This window comes from Penaeus japonicus, unplaced genomic scaffold, assembly GCF_977035675.1.
Source record: "Penaeus japonicus unplaced genomic scaffold, GWHDUDI00000001_assembly GWHDUDI00000010, whole genome shotgun sequence".
NCBI classification, from domain to species: Eukaryota; Metazoa; Arthropoda; class Malacostraca; order Decapoda; family Penaeidae; genus Penaeus; species Penaeus japonicus.
Window position 1 is genome coordinate 22,292,519 of NW_028234412.1, and position 20,000 is coordinate 22,312,518.

At 47.3% G+C, this 20,000-nt stretch overlaps 2 protein-coding genes across 5 annotated transcripts in view; both read left to right on the top strand.

Moving 5' to 3' along the window:
• Window positions 1-20,000, top strand: part of Cad88C (cadherin 88C) — a 277,126-nt gene that overhangs the window by 238,712 nt on the left and 18,414 nt on the right. For all 4 annotated transcript variants that reach the window (XM_086540999.1, XM_086541000.1, XM_043034678.2 and 1 more), the window contains 13 exons: window positions 5,797-5,948; window positions 6,251-6,469; window positions 7,036-7,167; window positions 7,958-8,120; window positions 8,516-8,688; window positions 9,022-9,219; window positions 13,797-13,935; window positions 14,240-14,367; window positions 14,554-14,681; window positions 14,902-15,024; window positions 15,231-15,379; window positions 15,610-15,770; window positions 16,128-16,277. In XM_086540999.1, coding sequence (XP_086397125.1) covers window positions 5,797-5,948; window positions 6,251-6,469; window positions 7,036-7,167; window positions 7,958-8,120; window positions 8,516-8,688; window positions 9,022-9,219; window positions 13,797-13,935; window positions 14,240-14,367; window positions 14,554-14,681; window positions 14,902-15,024; window positions 15,231-15,379; window positions 15,610-15,770; window positions 16,128-16,277 — 2,015 coding nt within the window. The remainder of the gene's footprint in view (window positions 1-5,796; window positions 5,949-6,250; window positions 6,470-7,035; window positions 7,168-7,957; window positions 8,121-8,515; window positions 8,689-9,021; window positions 9,220-13,796; window positions 13,936-14,239; window positions 14,368-14,553; window positions 14,682-14,901; window positions 15,025-15,230; window positions 15,380-15,609; window positions 15,771-16,127; window positions 16,278-20,000) is intronic.
• The window catches only part of LOC147471150 (uncharacterized), a 9,250-nt gene continuing 6,863 nt past the window's right edge, over window positions 17,614-20,000 (top strand). Inside the window, exon 1 of the mRNA XM_086540425.1 lies at window positions 17,614-19,334. Coding sequence (XP_086396551.1) covers window positions 17,751-19,334 — 1,584 coding nt within the window. The 5' untranslated portion in view covers window positions 17,614-17,750. The remainder of the gene's footprint in view (window positions 19,335-20,000) is intronic.

Below are 20,000 nucleotides of genomic sequence, written 5' to 3' on the forward strand. Positions count from 1 at the left end.
GGGACGGCCGAGAGTCGAGGGAGGGAATATGATGGAGGGAAAGAGGGAGGGAAGGTAGGAGTTAATTAAATTAAGGGAAAGGACGTCCTTGTGGGAGAAAGAGGTGGGGAGGGAGAGGGGGAAAAATGGGAGGAGGGGGGGAAGGAGGGAAAGGGGGAAGGGGAGGAAGGCTAGCTCGAAAGAAGGAATAGAACGAGACCCTTAAAAGAGAAAGGGAAAAAAGAGAAGATAAAGGGGAAAAGGGTACAAGTAGAGGGGGGTTGAGCTAGACATAACCCCCACCTCCGCCCCCACCCCCACCCTTCCCCCTTGGTAGGCACTTGACGGCGCTTGCTCTGCGCTCGTGGTCGGTCTTGCGCTCGCGTTTGCCTTTGTGGTGGGCCTTTGTGTCTTCGTGTTACAAGTGGGTCAGTAGGTGTTGTGTGAGAGGGGAAGGGGGGAGGGGGAGGCAAAGGGAGAGGGGTATGATGTATTATCATGTGTATGTGTTTGTTTGCTCGTTTGTTTGGATGGTTGTTTGCGTTTCCTTTGTATGAGTATACGAGTATGTTTTACTGTGTAAAGCCATCCATTATCCTGCAAGAGCCGTCTTGCAACTCCCGTTCGACTCCGTGATAATCTTTCGCCCTTGTCTTGTAGCGGCGCACCTATCAAGATGCTCCTTCGTCGTTTGTCGATCGCTATCTCGAAGGAAGACGCCCTCGACGGCGGCCCCTCCGTCCCGGCGAGTGACTTCTCGCTCGCTATCTCGGGCGCTCACAACGGCTCTAATTGGAGCATTTCACACCGCGTCGACTCCGGTACTCGAACTCTGAAAGGAGGAACGGAGCATGAGAGAAAATGCCTGTGTGCCATGTGTCACGTGTCAGAAGAGCGTGTCGGGGCAAAGGAATAAAGTAACGCGAGAGAGAGAAAGCTTGTTCTTGGTTCGTGTGCCTCACGCGGCCCCTCCAGCGCCATCTGTGCGCCATTGTCCGAAGAGTGGACGCCATTGTGAATGCCATTGTCCTCGCTGATATGACAAGCACACTCGTCGCCCGTTTAAAGACCCGCTCGAGAGAGCTTTAGGGCTGAAGGGTGAAATGGCGGGTGATTTCCCCGGGGAAGAGCTCTATCTTGCTTCTTCTCTCTTCTCTTTCTCTCTCTCTCCTCGCCGGCACCACCTCCTTGGATTTGGATTGTTTACCTGGCCACTTTCACCCTCCATATATGCGCTTGCCTTTCTGCTCTGTTGAACCACATTATTTGCACAATAAGACTCAAATCACGAGCGTTGCCCGAGAAGGACCGAAGGTTGCGCTTACAATTCGCCTTCCGAAGGGCTCAGGCAGATTGAGTTTCCGATCTATTGTAATTCGCATTTCTTTCCATTCCTGAAGTACGAGCAAGTGCAGGCACAAACGCACACGTGCGAACGCTCAAATATATAAAGAGTCATAAGCTTCTCGAAACGTGTGTCCCGATACTTATATGTAAACATATTTGAATAACCTCACAATTCTCTCTCTTTCATTCCTTATTTCTCTCTTTCTCTCTCTCTTTTATTCCTTCTTTCTTTCTTCGTCATTTCTTCTTTCCTTCCTTTCTTCCTTCCTTCCTACATCATTTCCTTCCTTCCTTCCTTTCCTTCCCGCTTGCTCTCCATCCTTCCTTCCTTTCTTACTCACTCACCTGTTTATTAACTCTCGCTCTCTCTCACTCTCTCTCGCTCTCTGTTTGTCACGTTATTTCCGTCTTTACTCTCTCATGTTCGATCTTTAGAATCCTCTCCTTTCAACCCCTTGTTCCGTCAGCAATTTTCTCCTGACCTCACCGCGCGGTCATGTGCTCCGATCTCTTTCTCATTCTCTTTCGCTCTCTCATAGACCTGATCATCCCTTTTAATTGCTGTCTTTTCTCTCTCCCTCCCTTCCTCCCTCCCCCTCCCACATTCCTATTTTTACCCTCCTATCGTCCCTTCCCGGCTCCTCCGTACCCTTCTTTCTCCATCCTTCCCTTCACTTCCCTCCTCTTTCCCTCTCCTCCCCTCCTCCCGCCTTTTCTCCCCTCCCATCTTCGCCTTTTCTCCCTCTTTTCCACCTCACCCTTCCCCTCCTCTCCTCTCCCTTCCCCTCCCCTCCTTCTCCCTCTCCTTCTTCTTCTCCTCCCTCCCTCCCTCCTCCTCTCCCTTCATATCCCCCCCTCCATCTCTCTCCCCTGACCACACTGGTCGCCCGTCGCCGGCCCTTCAAGATAAGCGTCCCGTGCCAGGCGCCCTGCTTGAGGTGCCCATCATCGTGCCAGGGCAGACCACGGCGACCTGTTCCTCATCGGGAGAGAGAGAAATAAATAAGAAGAAAGAAAGAGAGAGAGAGAAAGAGAGACAGACAGAGACAGAGAAAGAGAGGGAGAGAAAGGGAAGATGGGGGGATGGGAGAGATAAGAAGTAGAACGAGGAGAAGAGGAAGAGAAAGAAAAGAAATGAAGATAAAGATAAAAAAATAATTACTAAATATAGTTGGAATTAATTTCCATCATTTTATCATATCGTTTACACCAGGAAGCATCATACCGAGTCTTTCTATATCGATGGTAAAGAAGAGTTAAAAATGTTCATATTGTATTTACGTGTATACGACACGAGAAAATTGTATGACGACTGTTAGGTATTTGTAATAGAACTTGTTACAGGCATTATTAAAGAATAAAGCGGTAACTAAAAGGGAATTGATATATGTAAGTTGATTTTTTTAACGATTGTCTTCATGATTTCGTAATTATATATCGCGCACTGGTTCATTTACGTGTGTAATTTTCCTTGTCACTCGCTCTCTCTCTCATTCTCTCTCGGCATATATCGGGAACAGGTTAGTTGAACGTAATACCTCGTAATCTGCTGATAATACCCGGATCCAAATTAAAATACAGATGAGGCGACTCGGTAGGGCTGGCTGGTGGCGGATGTCTGCCCAGTGCACAGGTAGTGGGGGATGTTAATGACGGGGTGTTAGTCCAGCCACCACGTAGTCGTGACGGAGGAGGAGGAGCAGAAGGAGGAGGAGGAGCAGGGGAAGGAGAAGGAGAAGGAGAAGGAGAAGAAGAGGGAAGGAAAGAAGGGAGTGACACACTTGCAAACAAACACAAAAAAAAGTACACACACCTGGACACATACACTCACAGGCGCGCGCGCGCGTTATATACTCATACAAATAGGGATAGATGTAGAACTTGAGAAAGAAATAGCCGGCAAAGAAAGGGAATTATCACTGGAAAGAAAGAATGAAAGGAGAGAGAGAGAGAGAGAGAGAGAGAGAGAGAGAGAGAGAGAGAGAAAGAGAAAGAGAAAGAGAAAGAGAAAGAGAAAGAGAAAGAGAGAGAGAGAGAGAGATGCTGAGGATGCTGCTACTCTCCCGGACCGTGCCTCGCTACCGTAGCCGAAGAATTACGGGCGAGGAAGCGGGGTCATTGGAGGGCATGTGTGTTTACAGAGTAATGACGGTTATTTCGCGCCGGAATTAATTGCTCGGTCTCGTAACATATTGGTGACGGTTCTCGTTAGTCAAGTGTTAAGGAATAGATTTACTGGGCTTTAAGTAGGGGTCAGGCATTGTTTAATTAATTGAATTAGTATCATATTTGTATTTTTAGGCAATAATCTCGGCTGTGGAGATTTACGATAGATAGCCCTTGTATTTAGTTCCGGATCTTGTGACAAGAAAGTATAGCATCAGGAGCAGCGTGTTGCGCATTGGGTTTCCTTCGCTAAGTCCGTGTTACGTAAGCGTTCCTGGGCGCCTTTCGTTAGTCTGTGTCGTTGTGGCGTCGTGACGTGACTCTCGTAGGCTTTGCAATGTGAATCCATTGGCATTTCGTAATCGCAGGAAGTATGTTGCGTCATCTACGGTATCCGTTGCGACGTAAACAGGGCGGGGGGGGGGGGGGGCAGATTCACAGCGAGCTTGAAAATAGTGTAGGAAAAAATAAGGCTTTTTTTGTCTGTTGATATTTAATGTGAAATTACAAAACCGCTGAATTTTCGGAAATTGATAAGATACACGGGATATACACAACCTAAGGGGGGGGGGGATCCTGTATACGCCACTAGAAACGGATGTAGGAACTTTTTACATCCTGTTTATATTTTTAGAGATCTTTGTCTAGGTCTTTTACCCGATTATTTGAAAGCTTCCTTCGATATTGCCGTTTTTTGCGTTTTTATGCTAAAATGTGTTTAACAACATTGGCCATCGACATCAGACTGCCATTTACACTTGCAACGATTTAAAAATAATAATAATATTGAGATCTCTTGAGATCGAGGAAGAGGTAAGTTGAAGCTTTATAGATTTTATTTATTTACATAACATTCTTTAGTTCATCCATCGAAATCTTATACAGAGTTATTCCAAACAATAAACAAAAATCCAAACGGACAAAATGGAGTAAACAGTCTAATTGAGTTATCCCAGGGAAAGAAATTCGTTTTCTGTGAAGCGATTCGTGGAGGGGACGGGACTTGGCCTTAGAGGGGGAGACGGAGAAGAAGTAGGAGGGGGAGAGGGAGAGGGTGAAAGAGAGGGAGAGGGAGAGGGAGAGGGTGAGGGGAGAGAGGAAGGAAGAGAGAGAGGGGAGGGTGAGGGTGGGAGGAGAGGGGAGAGAGAGGGTGGGAGGAGAGGGAGAGAGAGGAGAGAGAAGGGAGAGAGAGGGAGGGGGCGAGAGAGAGGGTAAGAGAGAGAGGGAGGAGGAGAGGGAGAGGGTAAGAGAGAGAGGGAGGAGGAGAGGGAGAGGGTAAGAGAGAGAGGGAGGAGGAGAGGGAGAGGGTAAGAGAGAGGGAGAGGGTAAGAGAGAGGGAGAGGGTAAGAGAGAGAGAAAGAGAGAGAGAGAGAGAGAGAGAGAGAGAGAGAGAGAGAGAGAGAGAGAGAGAGAGAGAGAGAGAGGGAGAGAGGGTAGGAGAGAGAGAGAGAGGGAGAGAGGGTAGGAGAGAGAAAGAGGGAGAGGGTAGTAGAAAGAGAGGGAGAGAGGGTAGGAGAGAGAGAGGGAGAGGGTAAGAGAGAGAGAGGGAGAGGGTAAGAGAGAGAGAGGGAGAGGGTAAGAGAGAGAGAGAGAGAGAGAGAGAGAGAGAGAGAGAGAGAGAGAGAGAGAGAGAGAGAGAGAGAGAGAAAGAGAAAGAGAAAGAGAAAGAGAAAGAGAGAGTGTGAGGGAGTGGGAAAGGGTAAGAGAGAGAGGGAGAGGGAAATGGAGGATGAGAGGTAGAGAAAGAGAAAGAGAGAGGAAAACCCGGAGGCTGGGAGAAAGAGAAAAAATGAGAAAGAGAAAGAGAGAGGTAGAGGGGGAATGAGGGAGGATGCAATGGGTAACGTTATCAAGTAGGGAAGTCTTATCAGAGTGAATCCCGAGTCATGTGGTGATAAGAATTATAAGATTGGTTACTGCACACCCTGATTTTCTTCGAGTGAAATGCTGTGTTTGTACTTCATGTGATTTTGAATGGGTGATTAGATGAAAAAAGGATTGTATTTGTTTTGTTGTGTTGTTTGTTGTTATTGCTAATATGACTCATCACCGTCATCATTGTTGTTATTGTTTTAGTTGTTGTTATTATTATTATTATTATTATTAACATTATTATTATCATTATCATTATTATTATTTCAAAAATTACTATTATCGTTATTATCATTATCGTAATCATTTCTCAATTGTATTACTATTATTATCATAATCACATTCTTGAGCCTATAATTAGAGTCGTTCCCGCCTCAACACTCCTCCACATCATTCAGCATCCTAACGCTTTTCTTTTTCCTCTTTCCGAAGGCTCGAAAATCACCACCCTGAGAGGCCACGACCCTGACGGCGACGCCCTGACCTTCGGCGTGAGGGGGGTCGAGGGGCGCGAGCTGCTTCGGATCGAGCCCAACGGCGCCACGGAGGCCAACGTCTACCTTCGGAAGCCGCTCGACCGGGAGGTGGGTGTTGCCGCGGCGCTACGGTTATCGCCTTTGTCTACGCTCTTTCCCCGTCCCTCTGGCTCTCTGGCTCTCTTGAGCTGTCGCTCAATAGAAAGAGAGAGAGAGATCGTTATATATGTATAATATATAGTATGTATATATATATATGTATATATATATATATATATATATATATATATATATATGTATATAATATAATATATGTATGTATGTTAGTGTGTGTGTGTCTATTTATGTATTTATCTCTGTCTCCCATTCCCCGCCCTTCCTTCTTTCCTCACCGAGCCCTTCTCTCACAGATCAAGGACGAGTACACCGTCGTCCTGACGCTGACCGACGACAAGCTCGGCGACGGTCAGTTCATCACTCAGTCAATGCTCGTGCTCGTCGAGGACATCAACGACAACGAGCCCGTGTTCCGGCCGTACGAGTCGTCGCTGGCGGTGGACGAGAATGCGCCGCCGAGGGTGCTGGCGACGCTGCTGGCGACGGACCAGGACGAGGGGCCCTTCGGACAGGTGCGTCTGGGTCCACTAAAGGATTGTTATTGCTACTACTACTACTATTACTACTACTACTAGTATTAGATGTAGTAGTAACAGTTATAGTATTACTAGTTGTAGTATTAATTATAGCAAAGTATGGTAGTATATCAACAGTAGCAGCTGTACTTGTAATACAAGTCCTGACAGATAAGAACAACAAGCAAGCAGTGATATAGTTACATGGACAAAGAGTCGCCCGTCGTTTGCGCTTCTCCGATCTGCTTTGCTGTGCCTGGGACCACGGCCATTGAGCCATATGACCACCCCCTGGAAAGGACATGAATCAACGATCGCAGAGAGAAAGCGACTCAATGCGTGAATGCAGGGCGAAGTCTGATGCAATAGGCATGGTTATGTCAAGTTATAAAGGTTGGCGTAGGCATGGTTGTGTAGGAAGGATTTGGGACCATTTCTTAAGTAAAAGTGTACATACGTTTAGTGATTTTGCTGTTGTTCGCGGCTGTGATGATTCGCAAGATCTTGTCTAATAAATGAATGACATTGATTTTGAAATGATAATCTGTTCCGCTTCCCCGCAGGTGATCTACCGACTGGACGCGGACTCGGAGAGCGACGCCGAGAAATTCACGGTCAACACGGTGGACGGCAAGGGCGTCCTGAGGCTCGTCGGGGACCTCGACTACGAGAGGAAGTCGCTCTATCAGCTGAGGGTGAGGCGGACAGGGGAATCCCCGCATGCCGTCGTTGGTCGCTTTCGTCAACATGGCCACTCGTCTCCTAGACTTTCTTTCTCTTTTTGCCTCGTCTGTTTCTCGGTTCAGTCCTTTTTTGGGCCCGATTCTCTCTCTTGTCCGCTTCTGTTTTTTTTTTTATCTCTTTTAAGTTATATATTACTACACTTTCATTATCTCGGTCTTTCTATCAGTATTTTCTTTCTCCCTTCTCTCTCTTTCCTCCCCCCCCCCCCCCCCAAGACACATTCTCTCTTCATCCTAGTCTTCCCCCCTCTCTCTTTATCCCCCTCCCTCCCCCCAACATCCCTCCGTCCTTCACCCTTCTTGGAAAGAACACTTACACCCTTTTCCTGTTTCCCGGAAATTGAGTTTTGTGGTTTTGTTTTGTCGCGTTTTTTAAAGATGTCTGACCCGTTTTGCGGATGCTATGACTCACAAATCTAATTCCGATGTTGGTACAGTGTGTATAAAGAGAGTGGGTGTAAATGCTACTTTCCCGGATTTTTTTTTTTTTTTTTTTTTTTTGAGTGTTATGTGAATCCGCTGTGAACACGATAGAATTTCCTCTCTGAAGATCTCCATTTGAATACATTGTTCATGACCTATTATGAAATCAGTTGTCATATTTCAGTCTTCAAGTTAAACACTATGTATAGGCTCATTCCCATTCCCCCGGAACAATATGTCGGAACAAGAGTACAGTCCAGAGCTCAGGCTGTAACTGCAGCGGCACCCTTTAACTCCCGATTTCCCCGACGCGCACCAGGTGCTGGCGGTGGATCGCGCCATCAGCGGGCGCGTGAACACCGGGACGGCGGCCATCGTGGTTCGCGTGCAGGACGTGGAGGACCAGCCGCCGCAGTTCATCCAGGCGCCGCCCGTCACCCGCATCCCCGAGGACATCCCAGTCAACTCCGGGGTCCTCGAAGGTGAGGTTTCTAGGGACGTGGTTCTATTGTTTGTGCGGAGGAATTGAGAAACCAGGCCTCTCCGAGTTGGCGCAGTTCGGAGAAGATGAGTTATCTCATCCGTAGTTTTTTCGCAAGGGGATAGGGGTAGGGGATGGGGGCGGGGGAGGGGGTTAAGATAGCTGTGTCCCGTGAATATTTTTCGCTTGGAGATTACGGTCATAAATGGATTCAGTGAATAACAATTCTTAGAATGAACAATAAATATTCTTTGTCCTTTCCTCCTCATATCACCAGAAGGCTAAACTCATCATCCTTCATTAATCTGTTTTCAATAATCAACATACTTGGTTATACAAGAATCTCCCTCATAATACTTGACAACCTTTGTTTTCTCCCCGACCTGACCCCGGCAGTGCGCGCTGTGGACGGCGACCGAGGCATCAACAACCGCATCACCTACTCCATCCTGGACGGCGACAAGGGCCTCTTCGAGCTGGACCGGGACTCGGGCGTGCTCTACGTCAAGAGGCCGCTGGACCGGGAGAGCCCGCTGTCCAACAACGGCGCTTTCATCATCAAGATCCAGGTAAGGCGAGGGCAGGGGATTGTTGCAGGGAGGGGGATGTAAGAATGGAGAATCTGGAAGACGCGAAAAAGTGCGTCATCTATTTCAGTCAACGTGGGTAAAAATGGGATGCAAAATGGACAGTGTGTATATAAGTTAAAGATAAACGAATAGGTAGGTGAATCAGTAGAAAGAAAATCAAAACGATTAACCAGTATATTAATAATTCAAATAAATAAATATATCACCAAATGAACTAACAAAGAAATCAACAACAAAATCAACCAACATATAGATACACCAATAAATGACCCGGTATACAACCAAACCCTCCCCTCCCCTCCCCTCCCCCAGGCGCAGGAGGACAGCGCCGTGGTCGACCCTCCGCCCACCATGACCACGGAGGTGACGGTTCTGCTCGAGGACGTGAATGACGAGACGCCCACGTTCAAGGCTGCCCACTACGTCGCCGAGATAGCGGAGGGCGCCCAGTTCAACAGCCCGGTCAACCTGATTGGCGACGCCATCCCGGAGGTGTATGATCACGACCAGGTGAGGATTCCTTTGCTCACGCCCACGACCCTCTCCTCGGTATCCTTCGGGAATGGGGCCTCAACTCTCCTGCTGTTTCGGTCTTTGTTTTTTTGTTATTCGATTTTCTTTTTTTTTTTCTTTTTGTTTTTGGTCTTTGGTTTCCTTTGCATTTATTGGAATGCTGTTGTTTTCTTGTTTATTTTTATTATTCATAGTGATTTTCCAGTTGGTGCGGATTAACCTAGGCGTCGGTAACAATTTTTATTTTCATAGATTTATAATGAATGATTCAGTTTTACTGGGAAATCTTGAACTCTTATCTTGCGAATGAATTGATGTGTTTTTTCGGGTTTAATCTTCGAATGTATTCAGAATCAGAATATTGTATCTAATCTTATGATATAAATTCAGTTTCTTATCACTTTTGCTAATCTAGCTTGCGTTATGCTAGGATTTTTACTTGTCATGGGTGCATTTGTCACGTAATCAGATTTGTTTATTTTTTATTTTGCGATTTGTTAAGGTCGCAATGCACGATTCGTTTTCTTTTATGATTACTACTGTTATTTTGCAAAGGAAGTTGAGGTGTCCATCGAGTCACATGCCAGAGTACGATAATGTCACTGATTATATTAGGTAGAATCTCACAAGTGCCGTGTGAAATATTACATGATTTAATTTGAGAATGTGCCTTGCCATCGAAACCAGCATGTTGTGCTAACGAGTTGACTTACATGCATGAGGGTTATTATCCAATCGAGTAATGTCAGGAGCTTGTCTTTTCTTTTTACTATTATTTAATCTCTCGTCGTGTGTGTATATATATATATGTAGCTCGTAATCCTAATGACGCTTCGATCTTTCAAGGGACATATTTTTGTGTGGGACTATGACCAGGTAAGCAGGAATGGTTACACTGAGCCTTGTGTCTGTGTACAGTGTGCGTATGGCAATGGTTGTGCGCGGCGTGGGGGGCGGTCCAGGAAGGGGGTGACTGATACTTTGTGTTTGTGGGTTTGTCTTTGCAAGTTTGTCCGGGCGGTTAGGGTACGGGTTGCCTTTGCTGTGTGTGATTGGAAAACTAAATGCGTGTTTTCATTTCCTCACTGTTGTTGATTTAAAAATAAATTGAGCCGGTCCTTTTCTTTAAAAACTGCTTACGAGCATCTGATTACAGATAACCATAAATAATCGCCAAGGAGACTGTAATGAATTTTCTTTTTTCTTCCCTGTAGTAACTACTTTGAAGATACTGTCATGTCTGCTTTTAGACCGGGGGCTTCTGGCAACCCCCGTGGACTTCGAAGAATACCTTTCGTGTCGAGGGGAAGGAATTGGGGGCGGATTTTACCCAACATGGGCTTTGTTGAGCCGAGGATTTTAAAGAGGATTACTCCTGTCATCGGTGATCCTCAGTGACTTGGCCATCAGTTTTTCCTCAGACATTTCGCTGTTCTTCATTCACCGTAAAGACAAGATTTTCAGTTCCTTTCTGAGGTCTTGAATAATGGCAAGAAGTAGTGAAACAGTCTAGTTAAGATATCAAATAATCTAAATTAGACGCTTTTGGATTTCTGCAGAAAAGAAGGATGTAAGACTTATTGAATGATATTTTAGTATGATCAGTAACTACAGTCTCCTTGTGCCCTGTAACTAATGATCTGCTGCACTTTGTGGATAACGGTTCCCCATGTGAGTAAAAAGAAAAACGCAATGCGCTAAACCGATCTGTTGACTGGGGAGGCGTGACGTGACGGCTGTTCGAAATCAAATCGAAATATCGTTTTGGGACCTATTTAATTAATTTGCGTTTTTCTTTTCTTACAAAGAATGGGTGTCATTATTTTCCCCATTCATCAGAGGAAAAATTATCGGGTGCAGAGGCATGAGTCAGACTCGGGCGTGACGTTATCTGTCTCTGTCTGCACTCGAGCTTATGAACAAAGGCACCCCTCCCCCCCCGTCCACCTAAACGCTATCCGGCAATCCCAGGGTAGTAGTCAGTCACGTAAACGTTAGTAAGGCATCTGCAGAATTAATTACATGTAAAATATATGTTAAAAAATTTCGTGAGATGTTTTATGGTTCTTGATATAGTTTCCTAATTGTCTGGACCGCCCCTCGTACCCTGTGCCCCCCTCCCCTACACTCATGGCTGAGGACGGCCTCGCTCGTAGATGGCGCTCGCGGTCGACGCCAGACCCTCGTGTGCCAGAAGCCTGAAGTTAATTTTTGAATTATTTTTTTGGGGGGAATATATAGATTTTGTGTATCAGGGAGAGTTATAGATGTGTATATATATCCATATTTTATTATTTAGAATAATGATAATATAGGACGGCTGGCACACTGAGGGTGTGGTGCGACTTGAATGTGGTATTTTATTTCGAATAAACACCAACATTTTAAATACATTTTCTTTTCTTTTTATATCGCTTTCTGTTGGCAGCCTGACGCATTTGGCAAGGCTTATTGTGCACTGTATATCCCAATGGTTGTTGATGTCTTTATACTGTATGTATATTAATATACCTTTTTTAAAACCAATAATACTTCAATAATTTTTCCTACTTTTCTAATATTGTACTAAAAGCTGATACCTTTTTCTATAGATATTTTTTTAGCCTCGACATAGTTCAGATGACGAAAAAATGGTCGCATTAACCGAATCTAAACGCCCTTGTTTTTAAAACACTTTTCTTTACCTTTTGATGTACTTTTTAAAAATGATTTTATATACATTTTCCATAGGAATTGGTAGTAGAACAACTTTTATGATGTGTTGTGGTAGTTGTGGGCCGAACAAAAGCCATCATCTGTTGTAGTTTCTGTAATAGTTTGATAAGATTATGAATGTTTGTAAGCATCTTCGAGACTGACTGATGCAATAAAAATCTCTTTAAGATAACGCTCCATTTCTCGAGTGGAAAGGCAGCGAGACGCGTGAATGACTTGGTCCTGCCCCTCACTTGCGGAAGTCCTTCTCATCGGGGCGCCCCTGTCCCCCTCTCTTTCTCTCTCTCTCTTTCCATTTGTTCTTGTTTCCCTCTCTTCCTCCCCTCTCTCCCTCTCATTTTCCCTCTCCCTCTGTTTCTCTTTCTCTTTCTATGTCACTTTCCCAACTCTCCCTCTTCACCTCCACCCCCATCCTTGCGTTTTTACCCAACCCTCTCCCTCTCCTTATCCCTATCCCTATCCTGCACATTTTTTCCTCCATCACCAAGGCATCCCATCCCTTATTATGCCGATATCAATTCCATCTCTCCTCACCATTTAACAGTAACATCAATAAAAGCAAAAACTTCATCAGCCACAACAACAGCGACAGTAACACAATTGACAGATAACAACTGCAAAAATACAAAAACGACAACAACATAACAAACCCTGCCAATAACAGAGGACTGTTCACCAACTTACTACAGTACATATAATCGGCCAAATACACGATGTGGAATCCCTAATTGGACAGGAAATTCCATTGAGTGACAGGACGAGACTAGGAAAGATATCGAGGTTACACTCATATGTAACTAAGTGTGCGTGTGTTTGTTTTTGCGTGCGTTCGTGCACATTCATGTCTGTGCGTGTGTGCGCGCGCTTGCACGCGGGCGCGCGTGTGTGTCTTAGAGTATGCCTGCGTGTACGCATATGCATATCTGTGTGTTAGGATGTCGGTCTAGCTTTGATGTTGGATGCATGTCCATGTATGAATGAAAGAGGTGGAGGAAAACCAAAACGCGCGGACGAGTGACCGACGGAGGAACTAGCAACACTAATAGTATGTGCTATTATGCATACACCAACGAACCCTTTGTCGCTCGATATCAGTAGTCTATAGCGAAGTCACGTCCGTCGTCGGATCACATCCACTTAACCCGACGCCACCGACGCAGCAACCACTCACCGACGCCTTCACTCACGGACTCGCTCATCCATCGACTCATTTCACCCACTCAACTGGCTGCTTATTCATGTATCCTCTCACTTTGTTACCAATTCACTTATCTTCTCACTTGGCTAATTACGCATTCATAACTTATTCGTTCGATGTCATCTTTCATTACTCATGCTTTCACACAGATTTGTTTTCTCCTCCTGTGTACCGTGTCCTCTGTTATACTTCATTGCTGATCATCTTCTAAGCCTGTTCTTTATTATCTCCTAAATGAATACGATCAAGGAAAACTAATAATGGATAAAAATTATAAAGCGATACAATCATTCAAGATAACGAAGAGAATTAAAGGAAATTAAATGCCCCTCCCTTTCCTCACTCGATCTATTCTCGAGCATATGCGAATATGGATTCACATTCTCTCTCTCTCTATCTATCTATCTCCCTCCCCCTCCCCCTCCCTCTCCCTCTCCCCCTCTCCCTCCTCCCTCCCTCTCCCTCTCCCTCTCCCTCTCCCTCTCCCTCTCCCTCTCCCTCTCTCCCTCTCCCCTCTCCCTCTCCCCTCTCCCTCTCCCTCTCCCCTCTCCCTCTCCCTCTCCCTCTCCCTCTCCCTCTCCCTCTCCCATTCCCTCTATTTCAAGGTACTAACTCTCCCGCTTTTGTTTTTTCTCCCCCCTCCCGGCCATCCCTCCCACAGGGCAACAACGGCACCTTCCGGATGTTCCTGGGCGGCGACGGGGGCATGTTCGACATCACGCCTCCCGAGGGCGTCAACTTCGCCTCGTTCCTCATTCGCGTCAAGAACCCGGCGCTGCTCGACTACGAGAAGGTCAAAGGTCAGCGCTTGGACTTTTTCTCGTGTATTTTTATGGTGTTTAAAATGAGCTTATATATACATATAGGAATGTGCGTGTATATGTGTATGTATATATGTATAAATGTGTGTGTATAAATAGATAGATATGTGTTTGATTTGATATAAAGTATTCGTAATATTTATTTATTTTATGCTTAAATTCATTATCACCATCAGTCCTGAAGCACCAATCATAAATCATACATTATCACCCATCGCCCATCGCCAAGCATCTCTTTCCTGGTCTCCCATATCAATTAACCAATCCCCGATTGTGACGGCAGTGGTGAACTTCACCGTGGTGGCGCGCGAGACGGTCGCCGAGGACCCGAAGTCGTCGTCCGCCTTCGTCACCGTCTACATCCGGGACACCAACGACAACTTCCCCGTGTTCTCAGAGGACCAGTACGAGGTGGGGCGCTCATGCCTTTGGTTTGTATGTGTGTGTGTGTGAATGTAAATGTAAATGTGAATGTGAATGTGAGTATGAGTGAGAATATGAATATGAGTGAAGAGTGCCGAGTGCCCGGTGCAAGAATTGAGTGAGTCCGTTTCTGTCTCTGTGACTTTAAATGTGCTAATTCCGTGCCCCTACCAGGTGCACATTCCCGAAGACGCGGGTGTGGGCGCGACGGTGGCGTGGGTGCAGGCCAGCGACGAGGACAGCGGCGACTACGGGACGCAGGGCATCAGGTACACCGACCTCCGAGGGGCGCTGGCCAACAAGTGAGTGACACGGGCGGTTTGTGTGGTTTTTGTTGTTATTAGAGGCGTGTTTTTGCTTTCTCGGTCATTTCCAGTTACGTGAGACTGGAACTGTAGATGTGATAATTAGCGGAGTATTATCTGTCGTGATTGTTAGAAATATGTGATTAAATGAGTGTTTGTTCCCGCGAAGAGTCATGAGCTCGTGTCTTTACTTGCTCGTTTCTAAACTCATCGCCAGACTGGAGCTGAACTCGATAACGGGCGCCATCACCCTGAAGCAGTCTGGCGCGCTGGACAGGGAGAGCCTCTCCGAGCACTACCTGACGGTGGAGGCGCGCGACGACCTCGGCAAGGGCAACAGGTGAGTTACGACCCGAACGACTCCTCACTCCTTAGGGGACGACTGAAAAGCCGGGCATTTTCGTTATTAGAAAAAAATCTGATATGTTAATGGTGTTACACGTTAAAATTAGTCACAACAAACAAAATAATGATTATGATGATGGAAAATAAAATAGATTCGAGAAAAACTTCAATCTTGTATCTTCATTTTTCGTCTCGTCCTAGGAATACGGTCGTGGTGAAGGTGGTGGTGGAGGACGTGAACGACCACCCGCCCGTGTTCCTGCAGTCCCGCTACGAGGCCAGGCTGTTCGAGAACGCCGACGCCTTCCCCGAGCCCTTCCTCGTCGCCGCCCGCGATGACGACCTCAACGGTGAGGCTCGGCTGCTTTCCCGCTTTTTTGTTTTTATTTCTCATCGGGGTCGTGTTTGAAAACTTTCAGAATATTGTTTCCGTTCTCTCTTCTGCAACATACACATTCCTTTCTCCATTTCTTTCGTTTTTTTGTTTTTTTTTTATCTTCCCCCCTTTCCCTTGAGCTAAGACTCCAACTAAGTAACCAACTAAGACTCCACCTCTGCCCCCCCCCCCCTTCTCCTCCAGGCACGATGAACCACGAGGTGCGCTACAGCATTCTGAGCGGCGACCCGAAGGGCAACTTCAGCATCGACGCCTCGACGGGCGCCCTCGGGCCCTCGGCGCCACTCGACTTCGAGGCCATCGAGCAGGAGGGCGACATCCGGTTCTTCAATCTCACTGTTCGGGTGGGTGTTGGAGCTGCCTTTCAGAGGGTGTCTATCAACATTGGCGTTGTTGCGGTCATGATCATCTTCGTCATTTATTTTGTCATTGTCATTTTGTGTCATTCTTGTTATTGCTACTCTTATTATTATTATTATTATTATTATTACTATTATTATTATTATCATCATTACTAAATTGCTATTATTATTACATGGTGCTAACATAACGGCTGTTTAATGGATCTGGATTTTTTATCGGCTAAAGTATCTGTGATACAATTTTAGAATAATTTGGACATTTTAATTAATTTCTAACAGCATATCAATTACTTTATTCTGTTACATCTCCTCTGATGTCTCCTGAACTCGCTACCACAGGCGTATGACTTGGGCGACCGGCCCCTGAGCAGCGAAGTGCCCGTGGTGGTGTACGTGGTCGACCAGAACGACCACGCCCCGCAGTTCGACCGCGCCCTTTACAGGAAGGCCATCCCCGAGGACACGCCCCCGGGAACCTCCGTCACGCAGGTAAGGCCGAAGTCCAGCGCCGGCTGTTGTTTCGGGCGCACGTGTGACGGCCGTTGATTAGCCGCCCTGGAGTTGAAACCGGATTTTCTGTGTGTGTGCGTACGTGCCTGTTACTGTCTGTGTGTGCCTGTATTTGCCTACGTGTATCCATAGCGCAAGTACATATTTGGTGGAAAATATGTAAACGACAGGAGATGTGATTTTTTTTTCTTTACTTAATATCAATTTAGCTCTAAAAGGTATCGTGATTATAGAAAAGAAAGAATCCTAATTAGCCGCGGCGTTTCCGTATTTTGGAGATAAGGCAACGCAAGTCAAGACGGGGCATCGCGCAGGTGTTCCCGCACATGGCCTCCGTTGCACACGATAGCGTATCAGGTGTTTGCAATGAGTCAACCACGACGGTATTAACTCGGTATTAAACACGCGAGGTCGATTTTCTTTTGTTATCAAGAGATTCCGGCGAGTCCCTTGATATGGTGATGTTAGATTCTTCTGGACGGGGAGGACGTGTGCGGCATGGCGATGAAATGGGAAGTAGAGGAATTGAAATAAAGGAGACGCGAAACAGAAGACGAGGTTGATGACTGGAGTTTAGGCCCGATAAGCGAAGGCGTATCACGCGATGCTGTAACCATCGGCTGATAAGCTATCAAGCGGCAGGTTTCCGGAAGTTGCCGCGCTCCCGCTACCTCCTCTATCTTCTCTCTCCCCCCCCCCTTTCACACACACACACACGCACGCAAACATACAAACACACACACACACACACACACACACACACACACACACACACACACACACACACACACACACACACACACACACACACACACACACACACACACACACACACACTCTCCCCCTCTCTCTCTCTCTCTCTCTCTCTCTCTCTCTCTCTCTCTCTCTCTCTCTCTCTCTCTCTCTCTCTCTCTCTCTCTCTCTCTCTCAATGCCATGCCCTGCCCTGCCCTGCCCCGCCCCGCCTCCCTTGTCTTATCGGATAACGCCAAAGCCCCGAGGGATTAAAAGCCTGGTAGTCGTTGTTGGTTTCAGAGTTAGCCAGTATAGATAGTCTTACTAAGCTACGGCGAACCATAGGTCGTTATCTCCTTCTTTTCACTGACGTAACGGAAATATGTGACGGATGTTTATTTATTTCTATACGTGCGAAGCGTGTGTCCTTGCATGTGCAGGGATGTTTGTGCAATCGATATTAAACACGTACATCATACTTGCTGCAACTTTTTTTTGTTGATAAGTGTTATCTGTTTGGGTGAGATTGCAACATGAGTCAACTCAGGGAGTGGCAGCGTGGATGCGTTGATACACGTACTGTGATTGGATATCGACCTGGGCGTGCGCTGGGAAATCGTGTCGTGCTGTGTTGTGTTGGCGTTACTGAGAGGCAGCGACCGTCGGGAGGCTCGGGCGTCTCGAAGACGTGTTCGAGTCTCGTGGCGACGCATCCGCCATGACTTACGGGCAGCGAATTTCCGAGTCTGGCAAGAGTGCTTCGAGGCCTGGAGAGCGACCAGGGCCTGTCGAGGGGACACTGCAGGAGGAATTGCTGGCGCGGTACTGGTGGGGCGTGAGCGTCTCGACAGGTGCTCTTTTGGAGGCGTCGGTTGCGATGCTTTTCCTTACGTACAAGACCACCCGCGGGTTCCTATCCCTCGAGGACTATTGCAGGCGGGAACTCGAATGGAGACACTCGGAATATGAGGGAACGTTCACCTCTGAGGAGAGGGCTGCCCTGAGGGCCGATCCCATCGAGAGGTCCTACGATCCACAGCTGAACGCGAAGATCCTGACAAAGGTTTGGACTTCACTGGGTTCGGACGTGGTGGCCAGGGTGAAGGAGCTGCAGCGCCTGGTGGGCGAGGCCTCCCACGACCCGCCTCGCGTCATGTCCAAGCGCCAACTCCGCCTGCTCCTGCACCGCGTCTTCCGGAAGCAGCAAGACATCAGGGATAAGATCCTACGATTTTGCCAGACCTCCATCGAGCGCGAGCTGGAAATCCTCATTCGACGAAAATGGGAGCTGAAACAGTCTTTGGAAAAGGTGTATAAGAAGCTAAGTGATTATAAAATGTTATTGTCGCTGATACCATTAGAAAGAGCCATTCTCATGATGACGACGACGCAGCACCTCCTTGCTATACATACCGACCAAGTGCCAGATGTGGCGGGATTGGCCATGGCACCAGATTTACGGCGAGTGCCTCGTGCAGTCATGGAACTCGAGCGCCTGAGCCAGCAGTTAGCAGTCACCCGCGAGCAAATGACCAAAATAAATGCAAGCGTGAGGAGCTTGGGAGGAACATACGTAGCTCTCTTTCTCAGGGATGAACTAGTTCATATGGCGAAGGTCCTCGTCGAGGCGGGAGGCGAAGGAGTGAACGACGGCGACCTTGACCTCTACGTCAGCAAGCTTTGCCGGGAGAAAAGTGATTGTGTGGGGAGACTCAGGGTCATTGGCAAGTCGGAAGTCTTGGGTTTTCAGGAGATAGCTGTCAAACAATCTTACAGCGTCCACCTTTGGTTGTTGTCTCGGACACTATGTAAGCTTAATGTGGAAAAGGTGTATTCTGTCATGGAGCTCGAAGATAGAAGCATACTGAGCGTGGAAGAGCTGCTGAATGGTAAGTGGCCGTCCATAATCATAACGGGTCCCATAGGGTCTGGGAAAACGTGTCTCTCGCAGTTCATATTCCGTCACTGGCGAGACGGCGGCTCTGCCATCGCTAGTCTGTCCGAGGTCGATCTCGTGGTGCCCCTCGCGTCAGAGCACGCGTCAGGTCGTTCCTTCGTGCATCACATACGCGTGTCCATGTTCCCCGAAGGGCTCCGTGGCGCGCAGGACGACCACGTCTACGCGTCGCTTCGACAGCTGAAAGTCCTATTCGTGTTGGATTTAAAGTTCGTGACGGAGGGCGTGGCTCAGGCCACGCGGGAACTGTCGGCGGGTTTAGGGGGGAACCGTATGATTATCATGGCTCGACCGGAGGTGGCGGTGATCCTACGACAATTCCTCAGGGACGTGGACGTTAAGATGGCGCGAGAGTGAGAGAGAGTGAGAGAGAGTGAGAGAGAGTGAGAGAGAGTGAGAGAGAGTGAGAGAGAGTGAGAGAGAGTGAGAGAGAGTGAGAGAGAGTGAGAGAGAGTGAGAGAGAGTGAGAGAGAGTGAGAGAGAGTGAGAGAGAGTGAGAGAGAGTGAGAGAGAGTGAGAGAGAGTGAGAGAGAGTGAGAGAGAGTGAGAGAGAGTGAGAGAGAGTGAGAGAGAGTGAGAGAGAGTGAGAGAGAGTGAGAGAGAGTGAGAGAGAGTGAGAGAGAGTGAGAGAGAGTGAGAGAGAGTGAGAGAGAGTGAGAGAGAGTGAGAGAGAGTGAGAGAGAGTGAGAGAGAGTGAGAGAGAGTGAGAGAGAGTGAGAGAGAGTGAGAGAGAGTGAGAGAGAGTGAGAGAGAGTGAGAGAGAGTGAGAGAGAGTGAGAGAGAGTGAGAGAGAGTGAGAGAGAGTGAGAGAGAGTGAGAGAGAGTGAGAGAGAGTGAGAGAGAGTGAGAGAGAGTGAGAGAGAGTGAGAGAGAGTGAGAGAGAGTGAGAGAGAGTGAGAGAGAGTGAGAGAGAGTGAGAGAGAGTGAGAGAGAGTGAGAGAGAGTGAGAGAGAGTGAGAGAGAGTGAGAGAGAGTGAGAGAGAGTGAGAGAGAGTGAGAGAGAGTGAGAGA